Source organism: Petaurus breviceps, unplaced genomic scaffold (genome assembly GCF_028583685.1).
Source record: "Petaurus breviceps papuanus isolate PSGF00001 unplaced genomic scaffold, PetGlider_PUasm1.0 98, whole genome shotgun sequence".
NCBI classification, from domain to species: domain Eukaryota; kingdom Metazoa; phylum Chordata; class Mammalia; order Diprotodontia; family Petauridae; genus Petaurus; species Petaurus breviceps.
Genome location: NW_027187460.1, coordinates 18106696 through 18129681, shown reverse-complemented (window position 1 = coordinate 18129681; position 22986 = coordinate 18106696). Strand labels below are relative to the sequence as shown.

Below are 22986 nucleotides of genomic sequence, written 5' to 3'. Positions count from 1 at the left end.
TGTGGTGAAAAGTGATTACAGCACTGTTGAGTAATCAAGGTGATAGAGAACGGTGTTTTCAAAAGGCAACAGTAGAGTTAAGGAGGTCATGCATAGCTTGAAGAATCATACTGAGCGTTCTGTAAGCTATAAGTATAATCACTGCAGTAAATGGAGGCCCTGTCATCAAAAAGCCACACTCCTAATGATTTCAATTACCTATCCTGTCACTTGTCAGACTTAAGGTTGACACCCCTTCCACGTATTGCTACTTCTTCCCGTAGTTAATCCTTTGCAGTGGTATTCAGCTATGATGACCTGAATTTCTTGTAATTTACACATGTAGCTGGAATTTAAAATGATATGTTGAAAAAAGAAAAAAAAACTGTTTGACTGATTGGAGGGTAGGGAGATTACATTTTGTCTATGAACAAAGACCACACCTGTAGTTCAAAGAAACCTCCTTTTTGGAAGTTTTTGAACAAACTCAGTTGCCCTTTAATCAGAGACATGCCCAACTCCTTGAATATGTTACATCAGAGATATAAATATAGCTTATTCATAAATATAGTTTACTCTTTTCTGTGGTCACAGTACTGGCATACATGCTTGCAAGGTATGTGCTGACAGAAATAAAACTGGGGACTTTAAGTAGTTATGTGTACTCTTCTGGGGCCACTGCAACCAGCACCTGGACAAACCAACATAAATGTCAAGTCTCAGGTTTCTCAGACAAACTTTACTGTTTTTAGTTTTTGTTCTCTTTGTTCTTTTCCTTTGCATAATTACAGGGTGGTTCAGTATTACAGAACTGAACAGTAACATACTCACTTCAAACTAAAATGGAAAGAAGGTATGGTTTTAAATAAGAGATTGTTACCCTTTCTTTTCTTGCAATTTGTTTCCTTCTGGATTTTTCACAGGCTTATTTGCTTTTTTGTTCGCCACAATTACTTCTCCTACCTGAAACAAGGAAAGAATAACAGTAAGTGCCATGTTATTTATTTCCTGATTCATCTTCCAGAATTACACATGATATGTTTGGACATTTGAAGACTGGTTTGTCATGTAGAAAGAAAAGTAAAGGGCAGAGCATGTAGAGTTGTTGGACTACCACCTCCAGACCATCAATTATCACCTTTCTGGAGATAAATTCAAAATCTACATATCCAACCCAAATGACTTTTCCAAGCATCATTCTAACATTTGCAACTATCTGCTCATCATTTCCACTTGGATGTTTCCATGGCACCTCAAACCTAACATGTTCTAACTCATCAGTTTCCCCCCAAACCTACGTCTCCTAATTTACCTATTTTTATTGATGCCATCAAAAGCCTCCTAGTCAAAAAGGCTGACATCTGGGTAATTTTCGATTCATCTAATCACCTGCCAAATCCTGTATACTCTGCTTAAGAATCTCTCACGTCTATACATTCTTCTCCACCCATAATGCCAAAACTCTAGCTCAAATCATATTCATTTCCTGTTTGGACTACTATAATTTGGATTACTGGTACCTACAGTACCAGACTAATTGGTCTGACTTTCACCTCTTACCACATTCATCCTTCACAAAGATGTCAAGATAACCTTCCTAAAGCACAGTATTCACCATGATACTGCCATGTTCAAAAATCATTAGTATCTAGGATGAAATAGAAACTTTGTAGCCTGGCATTGAAGGCTTTTCACGGTCCTGCTCCAACCCACTTTTCTAGCCTTAGTTACAGTAATCTCTTTTATTCACTCTACTGTAGCCACACTGGACTATCAGTTCTTTGATTTCATCCAACACTCTCCTACTTCCATATATCTGGGAAGATTTTCTCAGCTCTCACATCTGGAATTTACACTCAACCCATTTCTTCCTGTTTAAATCCTTCTGCTTCCAATGCCCAAATAAGGTACCATCTATTGTTTATTGATAATTTTAAGATAGATAAGTAGATAAGAAGAAAATGGAGATGAGAAGGAAGGGAATACTGATTGCCATATGCTGGAGAAGGGAGGAGGGGAAAGGATCAAACTCAACTCACCTAAAGGGGTTGGCTTTGGCAAGGAGAGGGTACTTCTACTTTCAGAAGCTGATGGACAAGAGGAAAGACTGGAAGATGATGTTTAGAGGTTTTGAGACGAAGATATAAGGGAGCTTACATCAAATGCCCTCAATTTTCTTCAGCACTGTAAAAGGCAATACCCTTGGCTTGCAGAGAGGGGAAAGTGCAAGAAATTTAGAATAGTTTTTAGGGCAGTGAGACAGGGAATAATCTCAGGGAATGTCTGAGTAGGAAACTGAGAGTGTTTCCTTACAGGGGAGTCCAAATCACAAGGTTATACCATATATCTGGACACTTTTGTGGTCTCAGGGGGTAAGGAGGAACTCAACAAAATTTCTGGGTGATTGCTCTGGTAGCAACTCCAAGTTAACTCAATTCCTAAGAGGAGTCCAAACCACAGTATGATACCATGAACCCTAAGAGTTAGAACTCATTGGAAAAAGAGAATGTTATCAATTATTATCATACTTTTGAAAGTTATTGAAGCATTTCTGTATGTTATGTGAGGCAGAACAAAGGCTATGTTGTAGCCAATATATGTATTTTGAGTGCTGGTATGGCATCTGGATATCCCAGAATCTTTCCACATGGAGAGGTTAGGAAGCTTCTAAGAGAATCAGAAAATCCTGGTGACATGTCGGGGAGATTCCTTGAAGAGACTATAGGGCCTGCACAGACATTCTATAACTTATTCAGGCCAGCTAACTTTGTGCTACAGAGGAAGCTCTTGGATAGACCACAGAGGCATCTGTCATAGGCATACCTGTCAGCTTTTGTCTACTTTTGCTCAGTCACTCTTTCATTCAAAAAGTCAGGAAAGAATCTATGTGGCAAGAGACCTTCAGGAATCCTCCCTTCTGAGGCCTCCTGTTCCCCGAAAACAGGATTTGATTTTTGGCCTTTTTCATTGTTCTTTTCCATTCTAGGTGGGATTGAAGTATCTGGAGGGTGCCTCAGCACCCCAGCATTCCAGGCTGAGTTCTGCAGCCAGCCTCAAACTGATGTTTCAAGCAGCAATGAGCAGCCTTCTGGACCTATGCCAGTGAAGGCTGAAATGACTTATCTGGCAGTGACAGCATCTTTGGATATGAAATTGATGGAACCAGTTTTAGGTACAAACTGAACTACATTGAGCCTACTTTGCCACCCTGTCCTCCAGACTGAGGTGACCTAGGGGAATGTATGCTAACAAGATCCTGGGGTAAAGGCTTCCAATTGGGATAAATTCTTCTAAAGCTTTCTTTTTATATCTTTGAAATGAATACAGTTTTATAAAAAGTTATCAAAGGGTTTTTTTTGAGTCCTGAACCCTTACAGTACTCTGGTGAAGCAAATAATGTCTTAAAATAATTGAAGGAAATTCTAAAATAGATTTTCTAAATAAAACTGGAGTAAGAATTACTGGCCTCTAATAATTGGTAGAATACAGTCAGTGGGGATCAAGGTAATAGCAACAGAGGGGAGAAATAAACTAATATCAAAGGTGTTACCCTTGGAATTTTGGGGGGAAATATAGTCTTCCTGGTTCTGAAAGAGGGCCAGAACATATACACTACACATATATTTAAAGGCCTACACACAAGCCATACTCAGGTGATAGCCTGATATTTTCTAGATCAAACTATGGGTGGGAACAAAATGAGCCAGAAGGAGAGTGATAACAGGCAGGGGGGAGAGTGGACAACCCCAAGACTGGGAACCCAGCTCTTAGGCTGCTAGACCATGGTTTACATTTATAATATCACAAAATCACAGAATCACATAATTTAAGAGAAAAAAAAGGACCTCTGCAGTCATCTCCCCAATCCATGTACAAAAGAAATTCCTACTATAAATACCTGACAAATACTTATCTAGCCTCTCTTCTTGAAGCCCTCCAAAGATGTAGCCCATTTCAGTTTGGGCAGCTCTAATTGTTAGGAAGGGTTGTTTTGATTTTTCCTGGCCTCAAGTCCAAATGTGCCTCTTTGTAAGCCTAAGTTTGCCTCTTTGCAGTATATTACAGGTAAGTGACTCACATCATTTATCTCTCCATTGACCTTAAGGTAACCTTCAATATTGATTCTTTAGAGATTATGGATTTACAGCCACATAATGTGCAGAATATAAGTGTCATGAAGATGTTGTATGCATTTCTTTCAGGGTAGACCTCTGAATCGTTGACATTTACAAGAGAATATCAGAGGTAGAAAGGTCTGCAGAAATCTCATAGCCCAACCCTACCTGAAGTATAAATCCTACCAGTTACATACCTGAAAAAGAACCAACCAACCTTTCTGGAAGACATTCACTGACAGACAGTGACCGTATTTGGAAACAACCCATTCCACTTTCATAAAGCTCTAGTTTTAGGACATTTTCCTTAAATCAAGACCTTATCTGCTTTACTAAAACTTCCACCCATTGCTAGTAGTTGTGTCCTAAGGGGTTGAGCATAAGAGGCCCAATCACTCCTCCTTATGATGACCCTTGTCATATTTGGAGACAGTTAAATACTCTCAAGCCATTTGCTTAACAATGTATTTTAAATTTTGCTTGGAATTGAACTGAATTTGTTCATTCACTGTATTTTAAAGACTATATTTTTTAAGGGTAATCTTTTTGAAAGTCTTTTTTTATGGAGGGGTAGAGCCAAGATGTATAGAAAAAGCCAGGAAGTTGCCTGAGATCTTCCCAGTTTCTCTTGGAAAAAAACAAAACATTAAATCAATCCTCTAAATGTATTCTGGAGCAACAGAACCTATAAAAAGATGGAGTGAAACAATTCTCCAGCTTAAGATAACTTAAAGGACTTCAGGAAAGAACTGTCTCACTTGGGTAAAAGGGGAGCACAGCCCAGGACAGTGTTGGGGCAAGACAGCACAACCACAGCACAGATCAACTACTGGTGCCCCTCAGTCCTGGTTCATCAGACCAGTGGTGAGCTATGAGGGGTCCAGCTTCAGTGCGGAAGGCAAATTGCCAGCCCCAGAACCTAGGTAACAACATGAACAACTAGGCCAGGCCACCCCAGCACAGTGAATAAGCCATGAGCACCTGAGGCCCGGGCGCAGAAAGCCAGTGACCAGGTGTTTGGCCCCCAGCACAAGAAGCTTGGGACAGTGCCCCCTGTACACCAGGTAGAGAGTACAACTTTAAAAGCCACAAAATAGGCTAAAAAACGAGCAAGAAACAAAAGAAGAGCCATAGAAAGTTACTATGGTGACAGGGAAGATCAACATACACATTCAGAAGAGGACAACAATGTCAAAGTGCCTACATGTGAAGTCTCAAAGGGGAATATGAACTGGTCACAAACCCAAAAAACCTCCTTAGAACAGTTCATGAAAGATTTCAAAAGTCAAATAAGAGAAGGAGAAGAAAAATTGGGAAGAGAAATCAGAGGTACACAAGAGAGAGTCAACAGCTTGGAACAGGAAGCACAAAAAAATGGCTGAAGAAAATGATGCCCTAAAAAATGCAATTTGCCAAATGGTAGAACAAATACACAAAAAAACAAGGGGCGGCTAGGTGGTGCGGTGAATAGAGTACCGGCCGTGGAGTCAGGAAGACCTGTGTTCAGATCTGGCCTCAGACACTTAACACAAAAACTAGCCATGTGACCTTGGGCAAGTCACTTAACAGCAATTGCCCTCCTAAAAGCAAAAAGAAAAAAAACCCACAAAAACAAAAAACCACACCCAATGAAGAAAACAGCCCCTTAATTGACCAAATGGAAAAGCACAAAAGCTAAATGAAGTAAATAGTTTCTTAAAAATTAGAATTGGGCAAATGGAAGCTAATGACTCTATGAGACATCTGGAATCAGTTGAACAAAATGAAAAGAATGAAAAAATAGAAGAAAATGTCACATATCTTGATGTAAAAACATTTAGTCGGTTGACTTGGAAAAATAGACTTATTCAGGAGAGATAATTTAAAAATTATTGGTCTACCTGAAAACCATTATAACAGCAACAATAACAACAAAAAGAGCCCAGACAGCATCTTTCAAGATCATTAAAGAAAGCTATCCTGATATCCTAAAACCAGAGGATTAAATAGTCACTGAAAGAATTAAACAATCACCTCCTGAAAGAGTCTCTTACCCCAAAATGAAAAATTCTAAGGAATATTGTAGCCAAATTCCAGATCTACAATATCAAGGAGAAAATACTGCAAGCAGCCAGAAAAAAAAAATCAAATATCAAAGAGCCATAGTCAGTATTACACAGGACTTAGCAGCTTCTACATTAAAGGATCAGAAGACTTGGAATATGATATTCCAGAAGGCAAAGGAGCTTAGATTACAACTAAGAATCAACTACCCAGCAAAACTGAACATGTTCTTTCAGGGAAAAAGATGCACATTCATGAAATAGGGGATTTTCAAACTTTCCTGATGAAAAAAACAGAGTTGAACAGAAAATTTGATCTTCAAATATAAGGGAAAAAAAAACAGTACATCCCTCCACAGGAAGATGATACTTGTAACTTTTTTTTTGGAGTGGGGAAGGCAAGGCAATATGGGTTAAGTGACTTGCCCAAGGTCACACAGCTAGTAAGTGTCAAGTGTCTGAGCCCAGAGTTGAACTCAGGTCCTCCTGACTCCAGGGCCAGTGTTCTATTCACTGTGACAACTAGCTGTCCCAACATGAAGGATTTCACTTGCAAGTCAGATGGAAAGATCCCATGTTCCTTAGGGTGCAAAGGCAAAATACACGATAATACCACTTTTAAAATTTCATTTCTGCTGATAAAAAGTTATCAGTTTATATTGTTGAACCACAATGTCAAGGACTTTGGTGGCAAGAACTACACTCTTTGGGTCTTTGTAACTGTGACTATAGCCTCTGTAGAAATAGTTATCAGGATTTACTTCAGTTGAAGTAAAAAAAAAAAAGTAGGGGTAGCAATCCTGATCTCAGACAAAAATAGATATAATTAAAGGAGCTAAGGAAAAAACTACATGGTGCTCAAAGGTACTATAGACAACAGACCAGCATCAATATTAAATATGTATGTGTATATATATATATATATATATACACACACACATATATATATATATATATATATATATATACACACACACACACACACACACATACCACATGATATGGCATCAAAGTTCTTAGAGGAGCAGTTAAATGAGTTATAAAAAGAAATGGACAGCAAAATTATACTAATTGGGGACATCAACCACCCCTCTCAGAGCTGGATAAATCTAACCACAAAATAAACAAGAAAGAAGTTATAAAGGTGAATAGAATTTTAGAAAAGTTAATAGATATGGTAGACCTCTGGAGAAAACTGAATGGGGATAGAAAGGAATATACCTTTTTATCATCAGTGTATGGCACCTACACAAAAACTGACCATGTATTAGGGCATAAAAACTTCATAATCAAATGCAGAAAGACAAGAATATCCAATGGATCCTTTTCAGGTCACGATGCAATGAAAATTACATGTAATCCTAAAGGTCCATGGAAAGATAGGCTAAAGCTAATTGGAAATTAATTCTAAAGAACAAGTCAAACAACAAATTACAAAAACAATAATTTGATCAAAGATAATGACAATAAAGAGAAAACATGCCAAAATGTATGGTATACATCCAAAGCAGTACTTAATACAGTTTTTATATCTCTGAATGCTTACATTATATACATTACATACATATAACTTACATGAATAAAATAGAGAAAGAACAATTAATTGGGCATGCAAGTAAAAAAGCTAGAAAAAGAACAGATTAAAAATCCCCAATTAAAGACCAAATTAGAAATACTGAAAATCAAAGGGGACATTAATAAAATTAAATATAGGAAAATTATTGAATAAATAAAATTAAGAGCTGGCTTTGTGAAAAAAAATAAACCTTTGGTTGATTTGATTAAAAATGATAAAGAAGAAAACCAAATTACCAGTATCAAAAAATGAAAAGGGTGAATTCACCACCAGTGAAGAGGAAATTAAAGCAATAATTAGGAGCTATTTTGCCCAACTATATGCTATTAAATCTGATAATCTAAATGGAATGATGGATGATTTTTTACAAAAATATAAATTGTCCAAATTAAAATAAGAGGAAATAAAATACTTAACCACATTTTAAAAATTAAAAAAAAATTTGAACAAGTCTTCAATGAACACCCTAAGAAAAAATCTCCAGAGCCACATGGATTTAGATAGATAGATAGATAGATAGATAGATAGATAGATAGATAGATAGATAGATAGAGTATATTATATATATATATCTACTATATATAGTAGATATATGTAATATACAATATATGTAATAAAGTATATTATATATAGTAGATACATATATAATATACTATAGTAATCTACTGTTCGATAAACCCAAAGATTAAAATATATATATATATATCTACTACATATAGTAGATATAGAATATGCTATAGACGGTGTATTATGTATAATATATAGCAGATATATATATATAATTACTATATATAATACACTATAGTAATCTATTGTTCGACAAACCCAAAGACTCGAGCTTCTAGGATAAGAACTCACTATGTGACAAAAATGCTAGGAAAACTGGAAAGTAGTATGGCAAAAACTAGGCAAAGACCAATACCTCATACCATATACCCAAATAAGGTCAAATGGGTACATGTTTTAGACATAAGAGATGGGTTGTACCATAGCAAATAAGAAAAGCAGGGAATAGTTTACCTGTCAGAACTATGGAGAAGGGAAGAATTTATAACCAAACAAAGATAGACAACATTATGAAACACAAAACATATAATTTTGATTACATTAAATTTAAAGGTTTTTGCAACCAAGATTAGAAAGGAAAGCAGAAAGTTGAAAAAAATTCAGAGCCAGTGTTTCTTACATTTTTATTAAATTATTTATTTTTAGATTTCAGCATTTACTTCTATAAGTTTTAAATTTTTCCCAATGTTTCTTCTAAAGGCCTCACTTCTAAACTATATAGAGAATTGAGTCAAATTTATAAGAATACAAGTCATCCCCCAATTGATAAATGGTCAAAGGATATGAGCAGGCAGTTTTCAGATGAAGAAATTAAAACTATCCATAGTCACATGGCAAAATGTTCTAAATCACTATTAGAGAAATGCAAATTAAAAGAACTCTGAGGTATTACCTCATACCTATAAGGTTATCTAATATGAAAAAAAAGGAAAATGATAAATGTTGAAGAAGATATGGGAAAATTAGAACACTAATGCATTATTAATAGATTTGAGAACTGATTTGGCCATTCTGGAGAGCAATTTGGAATTATGCCCAAAGTACTATAAAATTCTGCACATCCTTTGAATCCACCAATACCACTACTAGGTCTGTATCCCAAAGAGATCATAAAAAGGGGAAAGGACTCACATGTAAAATATTTATAGAAACTTTTTTTGTGGTGGCAAAGAATTGGAAATTGAGGGGCTGCCCATCAACTGGGAAATGGCTGAACAAGTTTTGGTATATGAATGTAATGCAATACCTTTATGCTATAAGAAATTATGAGCAAGAGGATTCGAGGAAAACCTGTACTTACATGAACTGTTGCTGAATTAAGTGAGCAGTACGAGGAGAACATTATACACAGTAATAACAACGTTGTGTGATGATGAACTATGATAGACTTAGCTCTTCTCAGCAATACAATGATCTAAGACAACTTCAAAAGACTCATGATAGAAAATGCTATCCACTTTCCAAGAAAGAACTATGGAATTTGAATGTGGATCGAAGCATACTATTTTCATTTTATTTTTTTTCTTATGGTTTTTCCCTTTTGTTCTGATTCTTCTTTCACAACATGATTAATGTAGAAATATGCTTAACATGTTTATATATGTTGTGTGTATATATGTATATATATACAACAAATATATAAGTTGTATATATGTACAACTTATATCAGATCGTTTGCCATTTTGGGTGGAGAGGGAGAGAGGGAGAAAAATTCGGAACTCAAAATCTTATAAAAGTAAATGTTGAAACAATCTTTTCATGTAATTGGAAAAAAATATTTTAAGTGCAGGGAGGGATAATTTGCTTGAGAATAAAAAAAAAGTTGTTGTTTTTTTTTAAATACTTTCCTTTGGGGGGTTGCCAATTAGGATAATATTTGCCTATTTCTGGTCCTGTTGAACTCTCCCCATTTGGCAAGACTTTCTAAAAATATCTAGTAATTCTTTCAATTGCATGGAATATAATTCATCAAGGTCTCATTACTTGAACTCTCACTTTTTTATTACCATTTATTTTGAATTTCTGCTCTTTATTAGATATTTCTGTTCTTTTCCCAGTCCAAGGATTATTTGCCTTGGCAGAGAACGGAAATAAAATAAGAGCTGAGTAGTTTTGCTTCCTCTCAATCATCATTTGTCACAGTCCCATTTAACCAGAAATGCTATCTTCTTTTTGATTTTTTTCTTGGCCCCAAAGTAGTTTGATACGATATTTTTTTCTTGTCCTTGGCATTCACTAGCCTTAGCTTTTGACAAGCTTTATCACTCCTTGATATCATTCCTTGAGTTGCTCTCACACACTTGATTCCATTATTGGGCCACTTTTGTATTCAACTTCAGTTTCCTGAAATGTCATTTTCTATAAATATTATTTTAAAATCCAGGTTTATATATGATTTCCCTATGCTGGTCTCTTTTCTTCTATAGTGGACTTGTTTGTATCTTTATCTCTAAAACAGAAAACATTCCATCCTTTTACCAAACTTCCTTTTGTAGATATTTTTCAAAAAGGGATTTTACTACCCTTTCTCTGGTGTCTTCGAAATCTGCCCTTCCCAAGTCTAGTATGTGTCAGATCTTGCCCAATTTTTCCCTATCCTCATAGTAAACTCCAAAATGTAGAGATCGCATTCTTCCCAGGGCAACTAGTTTATTCTTACAAGAGTCAGAATAAGGTCCAGAATAACAGATCCCTCCATCACCTTCCTCATCTTTTGATGACTCAAATTATTAATAAGGCAAATCGACAATTTAATTTGCAGTTCTACTTTAGACAGTGTGCTCCTGTCAATGTTCATATAGTTGAGATCTGCCGATACTACTAGGTGATTCCTCTATGCCTATTTCCTGAACTCATTATGTCTTGCCTCCTGATGATGAAGTAGTAAACTTCCTCCACAATATTGTTTATGTTTCCCCCTCTACTGACTTTCATTCTAAAGCTTTGCACTATGATTCCCCATTTCATGAGCCTATCAATTTAACATACAAGGCTACTCCACTGTTTCCATTCTTTCTGAGTAAGGCATATAGATATTCTAGACATAAATTATCATGTATTCTTCCTCATTCTACCTTCCAGGGCCAAATGAAAGACCAAATTAACAATTTTAACTCCACACATGAAATTGAGAATAAGAAGAACATTCTTATTGAGTTGTTTCAGTCATGTCCAACTCTTTGTGACCCTATTTGAGGTTTTCTTGGCAAAGATACTAGAATGGTTTAGCATTCCCTTCTCCAACTCATTTTACAGATAAAGAAACTGAGGCAAACAGATTAAGAGACTTGCCCAGAGTCACACAGTTAGTAAGTCTGAGGTTGAATTTGAACTCAGGTCCTCCTGACTCCAGGGCCAGTGCGCTATCCACTGTGTCACCTAGCTTCCCAGGAAAGGCTTTCACTGATCTCTAATACTAAAAATACAGGAACTACAATATCCAAGTACCACTCGCCTGAAAATCATATATTTTTACATACAATATCCTACTTATAATAATTTCTGCACCATCTCCGTTAACAAAAGAGTAAAAGAGAACCTAATATTTAAATTTTTCACATAATTATTCTATCATTATTATGATTCATATTTATATGGATTAGACTTATTTTGTTTGGTCCCCGAGGGCAAAACTAGGAAGAGTAAATGGAAGTTGCAGAGAGACAGATTTATGCCTTACTATCAGGAAAATCCCAAGAACTGAACTATTCAAAACTAGGACAGGCTGCCGCAGGAAATAGCATTATTTTCCATTACTGGAGATTTTTCAAGAGGAGGACTGAGTAATCACTTGTTGGGGATATAGTAGAGAAGATTACTATTTTGGCATGGGTTGGACTAGATAATCTCTGGTCCCTTCTAATTCTGAGATTCTTTGAGGTACCAACTTTTTTCTGGGACAGTTTAAAACCGTTTCACATTGCAAATGTATTAACAAGAAAGTGGAGCATATGCCTAACTACTATCTTTAAAAACCCCTCTCCAACACTATTGTTTTGGGGCATAATAAGCAAGGACAAAGATTCTCAGTGTTTAAAGAAATACAAATAGCATAACAAATTTATAACTTTTCTTCACTGAAAATTTGCTGTGCTCCAGAATCTAAGGTTTTGAGGTTTGTTGGTTTTTTAAATGTTTCTAACTGATCTAGTTGTAGACAAAAAGAAACTCCATATTGTCGTTCTGAATTAAATACCAGAAAAATAAAGAACTAATATGCGGGGATGCCTGGATTTCCACTATTCATAGTAATAACAAAATAATGCATTAATGCTATCTTTGACTCCCCCTTGATTCTTATCTCTCATATCAAAATGTGTTACCAAGTCCTGTTGATTTTATCTCCACATGTCCAGAGTCTATATCCTACTGCCTATCATTATGGCCTGAGTAGATTCTCTCATTAGCACCCTCCCCCCCCCCCCCCCCCCCCGAATAACTGCAAGAGTTTCCTAATAGTTCTCCTGCCTCCAGTTTCCTTCTCCTGCAAACCATGCTTCATATTCTTGCCAAGCTAATCATCATAATGTAAGGTTCTAGTCAAGTTATTCCTCAGCTGAAAAGTTTTCAGTGGCTCATTATTGAATTTTGTTTATTATTATTATATTAATATATTATTAATCATATTATTAGTATATTAATTATTAATTAATATGTCGATAAAATTGCTATATTAAATATATTATTATATATTATATTAATATATTATTATTATAAATTAAAATTTACTCATTTTTCTGACATTCAAGGCTCTTTATAACCTTTTCCCAGTCTCATCTCTTACTGCTCTTCTTCATGAACCCTACTGCTCCTGCCGATTGGGACACACTTCTATGCCTTGAAGAAGTCTTATACTTTCTTATTCCCATACTTGTACTTCCTATACCTGAGATATCTGAGTGTCCTCTTTTTCTCTCATTGATTTATATTCATCCTTTAAAGCTTATCTCAAGTACCATTTCTTCCAAAAAGCTTTTCAGCATCTCCCAGTTGGTTTTCTTCTGACATTCATAAAACATGATTTTATAATTCCCTAAAATATTTAGCATTTATTATTTTGTATTTTATACACACATATTTGTGCATGTGCTTTGACCCTCTCATTTCCCTATCCCAGCACCATGAAGCTCAATGAAATCAGGGACAGAGACATTTAATATTTTGAAAGCAATCACTTCATGCATGATTGCTGAACTGAATATCATCTACTAATATAAGGTATCGACTTAAGTTAGTAGAAAGCTGCAACAGAAATATTATAAACACCTTATGCCTCTATTACACCAACCTCACAACTGCCCACATTGGCCTGCCTTCCTGCCTTCTTTCTTTCAAAAATGCTTTTGGACTGAAATATTTTCTAAATGTATTCAATATAAGATCAATGGTGACTTGGACTTATGGGAAAGGAATAAATATTTATAGAGCACCTACTATGCATTAAGCACCTTTTATCTCATTTCATCCTCACAAAAACCCTTTGAGGCAAGTGCTATTATATTCCTCATTTTACAATAGAGGAAATTAAGACAAACAGAGGTTAAATCATGGGAGAAATTATCAGCTATTTTACTTAAGAAAAAAGTATTTAGACAAATAGTTTAACTGTATGGTAAGTTTCAAAATATTATTTAATATGAAAAAATGGTGATCGTATCCTTTTTTTTTTTAAGCAATTGGGGTTAAATAACTTGCTCAAGGTTACATGGCCAGTTATTTCTGGGTGTGGTGCTAAGTATCAGAGCCCGGATTAGATCCCCAGTCATCCCAACCCTGGGGCTGGTGCTCTTAATTGCTGAGCCGCCTGGCCGCCCCTGGTCATATTCTTAATATTAGAGAATCTTATTATTTAGATACATAAAGTATCTCAGAGGCAATTAAGTTCTCTTTTCATATCATAGCGAAATCATTGATATGAGAAATCAAAATATGACAAATCTCATATTTATTTGAATGCCTCTAGTGATGAGGATTGGACTCCCTGCAGAGGGGGCCCAACTCAACTGATAGAATGTGAATGTATTGGTTTTTAAACTCCATATAATATATAATATAACCATGGAATTATAAATTGAACAATCTGTATTTAGTGGTATTAGGTGTTTGTGATCTCTCCAAATTAGTGTGGGTGTATATGTGAATAGACAGAGACAGACAGACAGAGTCAACACAAAGTGATATGGAGAACACCATCAATTAGGGCATCAGAACACAGGAAGTGACCCTTGAAGGAAAGGGAAATTTCTAAGGGATTTGGTGTGAAACAAAACAGAAGGCTACAGAGAGCCACAGGGGTTGGGAAGTTGGAGGTTAGAAATTTGTTACACAGAGAAGGAAAGAATCATCATTGAGCACTTAGAGCTAAGAAACAAATATGAGACTCTGCCTGAAGAAGAGGGATCGCAAGGTGACGCGGTAGATAGAGTGCTGGGCCTGGAATAAGGAAGACCTAAGTTCAAATCCAGCCCCAGACACTTAACTAGCTGTGTGGCCAAGTCACTTAACCTCTGTCTCAATTTGCCCAACTGTAAAATAGGGATAATAATAGCATGTTATCTCCCAAGGCTGTTCTGATGATCAAATGAGATATTTGTAAAAACACTCAGCCCTGTGCCTGGAACATAGCAGATGATATGTAAATGTTAACTGCAATGATTACAGGCAGAAAAATAGGAAAACAGTGGTGGTTAGTGACTTCTGAGAAATACTGAAGAAGCAGTTTGACAGAGAGGGTCTAATGTCACACATGTATCCTGGCACCCTTCAAAGCACAGTGTTGTGTTACAGGACTCACTGAACTGTACATAAGGATCCTTGAGGGTCATATATTGACTTAGAAAACCACGTGTTAATATTTCTATGTTTATTGCATTTTTATCTTGTCTAATATTGCTCAATTATATTTTAATCTCATTTGGGCAGCAGTCAGGAGTGTGGTGGACAACATGTCAGATGGCTATGTGTTTGACACCTCTGTGTCACAGTAATTAACTAAGAGTCAGAAGATGTGGATCCCAATTTCAGTTCTGATGCCCACTAGCTATGTATAGTTGGTCAAGTCACTTCCCAACTCAGTACCTTAGCTTTTTCATTCATAAAAAAAGTAGAATTAAGACTGGATAAACTTCAGTTCCTTTTGATTCTAAATTTTATGAAATTATACTATATTACATAAGTCCACAACAGTCCTAAACACTACCTTCCCACAAGACCAGATTTGGGTGAATCTATTAACATGTTATGTTAACAGATTTTCCTTATGAGAAGACATCTTCCCCATTCCTTTGCATAAAAGGGGGAGGGAAATGTGGAAGAGTTCACAAATGTGGAACATTTTTTGTACTGTTTGTTTTTTTTTTCAATATATAGATTTTACTAGGTTCTTTCACTTCCTTTTTTTCTTAAAAATAATTTTTAAATGTAGGATGGTTCTCTGAGAAGGAAACACAGGAGGGAATTCAAACTATATAAAAGATAACAATAAAAAATTTATTTTAAAAAATCCATTGAATCCTATTTACCTATACTCATTGACTATTTCTGTTTGTTTTATTATTACATTATTAGAATTTAGCACAATACCTTGCACACATTAGGTTTTCTTTGGCTCAGCCCTCTTATTTAAGTGATTATAGAATTTCATTGATTATAAGGAATATTCCAATGAGGAAACTACCTCTCCCAATGCATTTCAAAAAAATGTCCTGTAACTTATAGTCTTAGAGAACTTCTCTGGGTCACTAAGAGACAAAGTGAATTGTTCAGAGTCATAAAGCCAAGATGGACTTGAACCCAAGTTATCTTGATTTCACCATGGACAGGGACTGCTTCAAGCAGGCCTTAACAAGTACTTTCTCAACGTTGAAGAAAAAAAGGAAAAAGAAAAAAAACTCTATACCTACTTTGTGTGTGTGTGTGTGTGTATAAAATAAATAATTTACTATGACCGCTGGGTGTCAAAGAGAAACAGGAAAAAAAAAAAGTGATGACCATGAAGTGCAAAGCCACATGTAGAGGTCCTTAGAAGGTGGGTTAAAAGGCAGACTTTACCAGGGCTCAGCATCATTATTTCATGCTATAACATCAACCCAAGCATGTGAAACAATTACTCCTTTAGGAATTTTATGTTCAAATATTTTATCTGCAGACTCTGCTTGTCTTTTATCTTCACTACTTTAAAGGCATATTCCATGCAATGGTATCTGAACCAATATAATTTTTAAGACATTAAAACAAAATCCTACCATAATATCTCAAAATTCTATTCAAATGTTACTCCACAGTATTGGCAATGACTGGAACTAACACTGGAACTCCTGCAATATTAACTGCCCTGAGCATCAGTCTTTTTAATGCTGCAAGTTTGCTTCTGCTATATGAATAAGTGTTTGCTTAGATAGCTGCCTTCAAATTTTTTTTACCTAATGCCAAATGTTCATAAAACTAATTAAGACCATTAAGCAGAGAATTCCAATACACAGTTAACCCTTTTATTCATATTACATAATTTCCTATAAGAAATTTCTATTCTTAGAATTTTCAATATGCCTAAATTGTTTTGATACCAAGAAAATGTGAACTATGTCAACTGTTTTGCAGATTCATAAATCAGTCACTTGGATGAAAGCTCACAGCAATTAGGCCCAGATATAAAAATAAATTATTTTTCTAATGATTCTTATATCAATGTGAATGTATGTCATTCATCAATTATTAATTTCCTTAAAATTTTCTGCTGTTGACATTTATTACTAAGTCCCTGAAAAAAAATGATGGTAAATATTTGAAGCTTTTGGATTTTTAAGACAGAATATGTACGTCACAAATAACTTGAAAGTTTATGAAGAGATTGTGCTTTTACCCTTGTCTTAGAGATCTGAAGTTGGTAGGAAAAGTTGCAGGAAAGCATATATTTTGCCTGCTTACTATAGGAAAAAATGTCCCAAAAAACCAGAAGTATACAACAATGAAATTTCCCGAGTCAGAATAATAGGTTCTTTCCTCCATAATGACCTATTTGAGATATTATAGAAAGGAATTATATTCAGGCCTTGAATTACTTGGGATCATGGGTCAGTTTTAACTATGAAATTCTGTAATTATGAAAATATACAGTTGAAATTTGCTGCCTTGCTTTATATTTTTTTTCCAACAGATAGCCAGAACCACTTTCCAAAAAAGGCAAACGCAAATTCCTAATTCCCTACTCCTATTAAGGGATTTCTCTAGGAAGAACAAAGTGGTTCACTTCTTTGGAAGTAGGCTCTCTGTTCTCCTGTCATCTTCATCTCCTATCACTCAGGTACTTTCTGTCATTTTCTCCTCCTTCCCCACTTTGTCATATGATGAAGTGGCCTTATTCCTTACCAAGGAATCTCTTATTCAAGTGATCCCATTCCATCCTGTCTCCTGCAAAAAACTCCCCACTCTGTCATCATCTTTTCACTTATTTTCAAACTCTCCTTCCTGTCCAGGAGCTCATTTCCTACTGCCTACAAACATGTTCATATCTTTTCCACTTGAAAAAACTCTAATTTGGTTGTTCCAATTCACTATCATTGTATATCTCTTCTGCCCTCCATAGCTAAACTCCTTGAAAAAACTGTCTACACTTTCTCTCTCCCCATGTTGCTTAACCAACCTCTTACAATCTGGCTTCTAATCTTATCAATTCCACTGAAACTAAGTCTTTCATAATCTACCCCTTTTCTATTTTTTCAGCCTTCTTACATCTTAACACACACTCTTTGATCCAGCGACAATTGGCCAATTTCCTGTTCCTTGAGCAATAAATAGTTCAAAAAAGAGGTAATAACATCCTATCCTAGGGTGGGAGCTCTGTAAATGAGGAGATGAGAGAGATTTACATTCAGAGAGATGTAAACACATCCCTAAGAAAAGATCTGGCAATTGATTAGCTATGTGGAGTCAAGATAGCAAGGAGCTGTGAATCTGGAAAGCAAGCAAAATCTGAATGACCATGGGGATTCCTTTTCATGCAGAGGTTAGATTTGATGGCCACTGAGGTCCCTTCCAACTCTTCAAATTCTATGATTCTGTGAGACTGGAAGAATGATAGTGGTTTCAAAAAATAATGAAGTTTGGAAGAGGGGTAGAATTGAAGGGAAAACAGTAAATTCTATTTTGGACATGTAAAGTTGGAGATGACTTTGGGATAACCAGTTCAAGAAATCCAAGAGTAGTTACAGGATTAATACTTAGAAATGTGGCTATGCCTGGATACAGAGATCTAGGAATCATCTGCATAGAAGTGATAACTGAACCCATGGAAGCTTGATCTCACCAAGAGAGGGGGACAGCAAAGAGAGAGAAGAGGACCCAGGCCTCAGGGGACACTCATAGATACAGGAAGAGACTAAAAATTTTAGCCTTGTTTTAACAGATATCCAGTTAGATGAGTAGGGAAAAATACTAGTAAAAGATGGAATTGCTAACATTTTATATAAAACAATTACACATACATACATTTTTTTAAAAGCAGAACAAAACTCTGAATCAACTGACTGCTTTGAAGTTGTGTCATGCTTGAGAAGGTTAATATCTGACAGTACCACACAAAAGATTATCAAAATATTATAAGCTAAAAGTGGGAAAATTATTAATATCCTCACTCCCAAAATTTTCTTGCCAAAGTTAATCTCAAAGAAGAAAATAGTCTTTCCCAAATAAACTGATTGATTATGCTTGGTTGCTTATTTTCATTAGCTTTCCAATACCTGATTTAATTTTTTTAAGAGGCAGAATGATTAATCAATACTAGATAAAACCCCATTCCTATCTCTTTTCTGAACTTTGGCACAGTAGAAAGAACACAGGTGCCCAAGGCAAGAGAACTGTGTTCTGCTACTAAATGGCTATGGGCAAGTCACTACTAACCAAGGGTGAGGAACCTGCGGCCTTGAGGTCACATGTGGCCCTCTCAGTTGTTAAGTGAGTCCCTTTGACTGAATTCAAATTTCACAGAACAAATTCCCTTAATAAAAGGATTTGTTCTGTAAAACTTGAACTGAGTCAAAAGGCTGCACCCCAAGGACTTAGAAGGCCACACATATCCTTGAGGACGCAGGCTCCCCACTCCTGCACTAACCATTCTAGGCCTTAGTTTCCTCATTTGTACAGTTAAAGAGTACTAGACTGTTAAAATCGCTAAAGCTTTTCTTTTTCCCTCAAGTCTAGTCCCATATTATCTCACCCTTAAAAGGTCAATATCTGGCAGAGAAAGTCAAGGTAATATATCATTCGTTCCTGTGTTTACCCTTGTCCCTGTTAGAACATATCTGTCTACAGCCATCTTTCATCTGGCTTGGTATGAATTACCACATTCACAGGATTCCTGAGGCCTGACAAATGGAATGTACCCACAGATAGCTATACCTGCATAAGTTTTACTTAAGGATATACAGGGATGGAAGTAACTGTATCAAGATGGCCCTGAGCCATAGCAGCTGGTCAGGTTTGCTTGACCGGCCCCTATCCTGGGGGTGCAATGACCTGTGCTAGCCATTTGTTCCACACAGGTGCCCATAAGAGCCAACTTATCCAGGCACCATAGCCTATAATCACACAACCTGTCATTTGTCCAAAAATTTCCCATTGAATTAAGAGACTTTAAGAATGTTTTCTTCTCTCCTGAAGAATTAGGAGCTCTTGCAGAGCTTCAGAGGAAAAAAAAATCACAAGTGGCTCTCTCATGAGCAGCATAATAGGAAAAAGACAGGTTAGTTTAACTACTTCAGTGGTTGAATATCCTAAATAACCCTCAATTTAATGCTGTGAACCCAAAACAGCAATTGAGAATTCAAAAGGAAAAATTCTTCCCCCTTTCTTCTCTCCCCTTACCCTTCTCTATATCCTTTCTCTTAGATAAATGGGGAAAAATGAGAAAAAAAGTTGTAGAATCTGCCATGAAACGGAAATAGGCAATAATATAATTGGGGAGGAAAAGGGAGTTTCAGTGATAAACTTAGCAAAACATTTATTAGAATTAGAGTCATATCTGAGTAGATAAATTTTTTTCTATAGTGACCAGAGAAGAAAAGAAAAGGATCTTTTGTTCCCAAAATGTGTTGCATTAAAGGAAAAATTAATTTGTAAATCAAGATAAAAATTTCTTTCCTTACACTCAGAGAATCAAGGAATTAGGCACAATCTCTTTCAACATGAACCTGGAGTCATGTATAAGTTGAATTCAGGATAGAAAGATAGTTTGGATTTTAAATACAACCTCTACCATATTGAGATCAAGCCAAGTGCCTTTCACACATGATCCTTGGGGCAAAGAGTCCCTATTTAAGTCATAAGCTCCACCAGAGGAATGACTTCTTCACCTCTAATAGGAATCTTGACTAACAAAGAGTAAAATACTGATGTAACTGAATCCCTGGCTCTGGTAACATTCCAGGGTTAGACAGAGCATCTACTCATCATGAGACATCGAACTCTTGTCTCTATTGTATCCTTAAATAAAGTCTAAGTAAGCTAAACTAGTCATAAGTACATGATTCAATTGCCCACTTTGTTTTTTATTATTGCAATTGATTCCTATTGTTAGTTGTTGCTTTCTCGAATTATAATCATTTGAAGAGATGGTATAGTGCCCTATATATCTCCATCCCCAGAGCACCTAGATTACTTCTGAGCACCACAACTGCTTAAGCACTATACCTGAAACTTAAAGGGAAATGTACTTGCCTTATAATCCTGTGTGATAAGTACTGGAAGTACTATTCCCATTTAACAGGTGAGGTAACTCAGAGACAGAGAAGTTCAATGCCTTGCTCACAGTCAAGATGGTTAGAAAGTAGTAAAGTCTCTCAAACAAAGGCCTTCTGACTCTGAGGTCAGTGTTCTAAGTCATGGTGAAGCTATGTATACTTTTTAAAACCATTTTATTACAGAAGCACAATGTCCAAGTTCAATGAAAACAAACTGCAAAACGCTTGCAACATCTCCACTGAATATACCATAGAGTTACTTACCCAGACTTTGCCACCGTGCTTTAGCTTCTTCCATTGGCAAGTTCCTCCTGGAACTTCCATTTTGAGGAAGGGCCTGGACCATTCATCCTTCATTTTCTGGATTTCACCTGCCTGCCCCAGGGTGTCTTTCCCCCTCCCCTTTTGTGTGGTTTTCACCCATTGGAATGTAAGCTCCTTGAGGGCAGGACCTGTATTTCTTTTTGCTTGTTTCTATATCCCATAAGCTTAGCACAGTGCCTGGCACATAGTAAGCATTTAATGGTTGTTTGTTGCTTATTGACCTGGCTTCCAGACATGAAAATAACCTTAGAAGTCCTCTAGTTCAATCGCCTCATTTTATGGGTGACAGATAAAAGTTGGAAGTAGTATTAAAATCACACAGATAGGTAGTGGCAGAGCTAGAACTAACTTGAACTTAAGATTCCATGAAATACTATGTGAAATAATTACCAAGGTTTTTGTTTTGTTTTGTTTTAATGTTACCAATAACTATATGTTGAGCAGAGCAAAGGCTCAAAACCATGTAGTACTAGTTAGCAGAGATGAATAAAATATAATGATATATACATATATAGATATAGATTAATACATATATGTGTGTATATATATGTATGTGTGTATATATATTTTAACACTCATGTTTTATTCATAAAATATAATGTGAACTTTGCATCTCTTCAATCACTATAATTTTTCTGAGTACATGTTGAGCTAGGCGCATATCCACAGGTAATTCTGATTCAGAATGTGTATATAGATAGCAACTTTCTTAATATCAATTAATTATTCTTAAAGAACCCCCAAAGGAAAACCTTGAATATCTACCTGAAATGTGTCTCTAATGCCCTACTGGAGTATCTAGACTAGAGTTTAATTTAATGAACTGAGGAAATTGAGCAAACCACTCAGTAAATTCAAATTTTCTGTTAAACAATTTAAAGTTACACCCTTGATAGAAACTGCCTCAAGTATTCCAAAGCTGATGAAAACAAATTTGAATATTTATGTATATAGATACAACATAATTGTAGATTACAATTCAGTCTGACCAAATATCTTTTGAATGAGAACTCGTTATTAAATGAGGATTAGGAGCACTGTGCTAGATCCAATGGATGACACAGAGAAGTAAAGACATGATTAACACCCTCATCTGGCTCACAGTGTAGTTGGAAATACATGACTCCAGTGATTAGAGAAAAGCACACGACAATATCGATTTAAGGGCAATCAGGAGGCACACAGGAAAATAGAAAAAGGAGGTCACTTGGCCTAAGCTTCAGTTTCAACAGGAGCTTAACATTTACCAGATAAAGAACTCACCAGTGTGTTCATGTTGTCTCACTAAGGTTAATATGAAACTGCAACACTACATTAAAGCTAGACTTTTCCCCCCCAAAAAAATGTCTGGACAAAGTGTTTGTTAAATTCTAAAGTATATTCAAATTCTATTTGATTTCACTTAGTCTGAAGCCTCATTTCCTTTTCATGAACTTCAGGAATGCCTGTACATAATGAAACAGGAGTCCAATGTGGCCTCTACTAATACTGTATCCCTAGGATTTACCACAGGGCCTGGAACATAGCAGGAGATTAACAAATGCTTGTTGACGGATTAAAATCATGAAAAGAGAATAGGGATGCAAACACAGATTTAGGATTCAGGAGCATAGAAGTTATTGTCATAATTAGAGTTCATGACAAACATG

At 35.9% G+C, this 22986-nt stretch overlaps 1 protein-coding gene across 2 annotated transcripts in view; it reads right to left on the bottom strand.

Annotated features, from left to right (window-relative positions):
- The window catches only part of DNAAF11 (dynein axonemal assembly factor 11), a 113812-nt gene that overhangs the window by 4388 nt on the left and 86438 nt on the right, over nucleotides 1–22986 (bottom strand). For both annotated transcript variants that reach the window (XM_069081312.1, XM_069081311.1), the window contains one exon: nucleotides 860–942. In XM_069081312.1, coding sequence (XP_068937413.1) covers nucleotides 860–942 — 83 coding nt within the window. The remainder of the gene's footprint in view (nucleotides 1–859; nucleotides 943–22986) is intronic.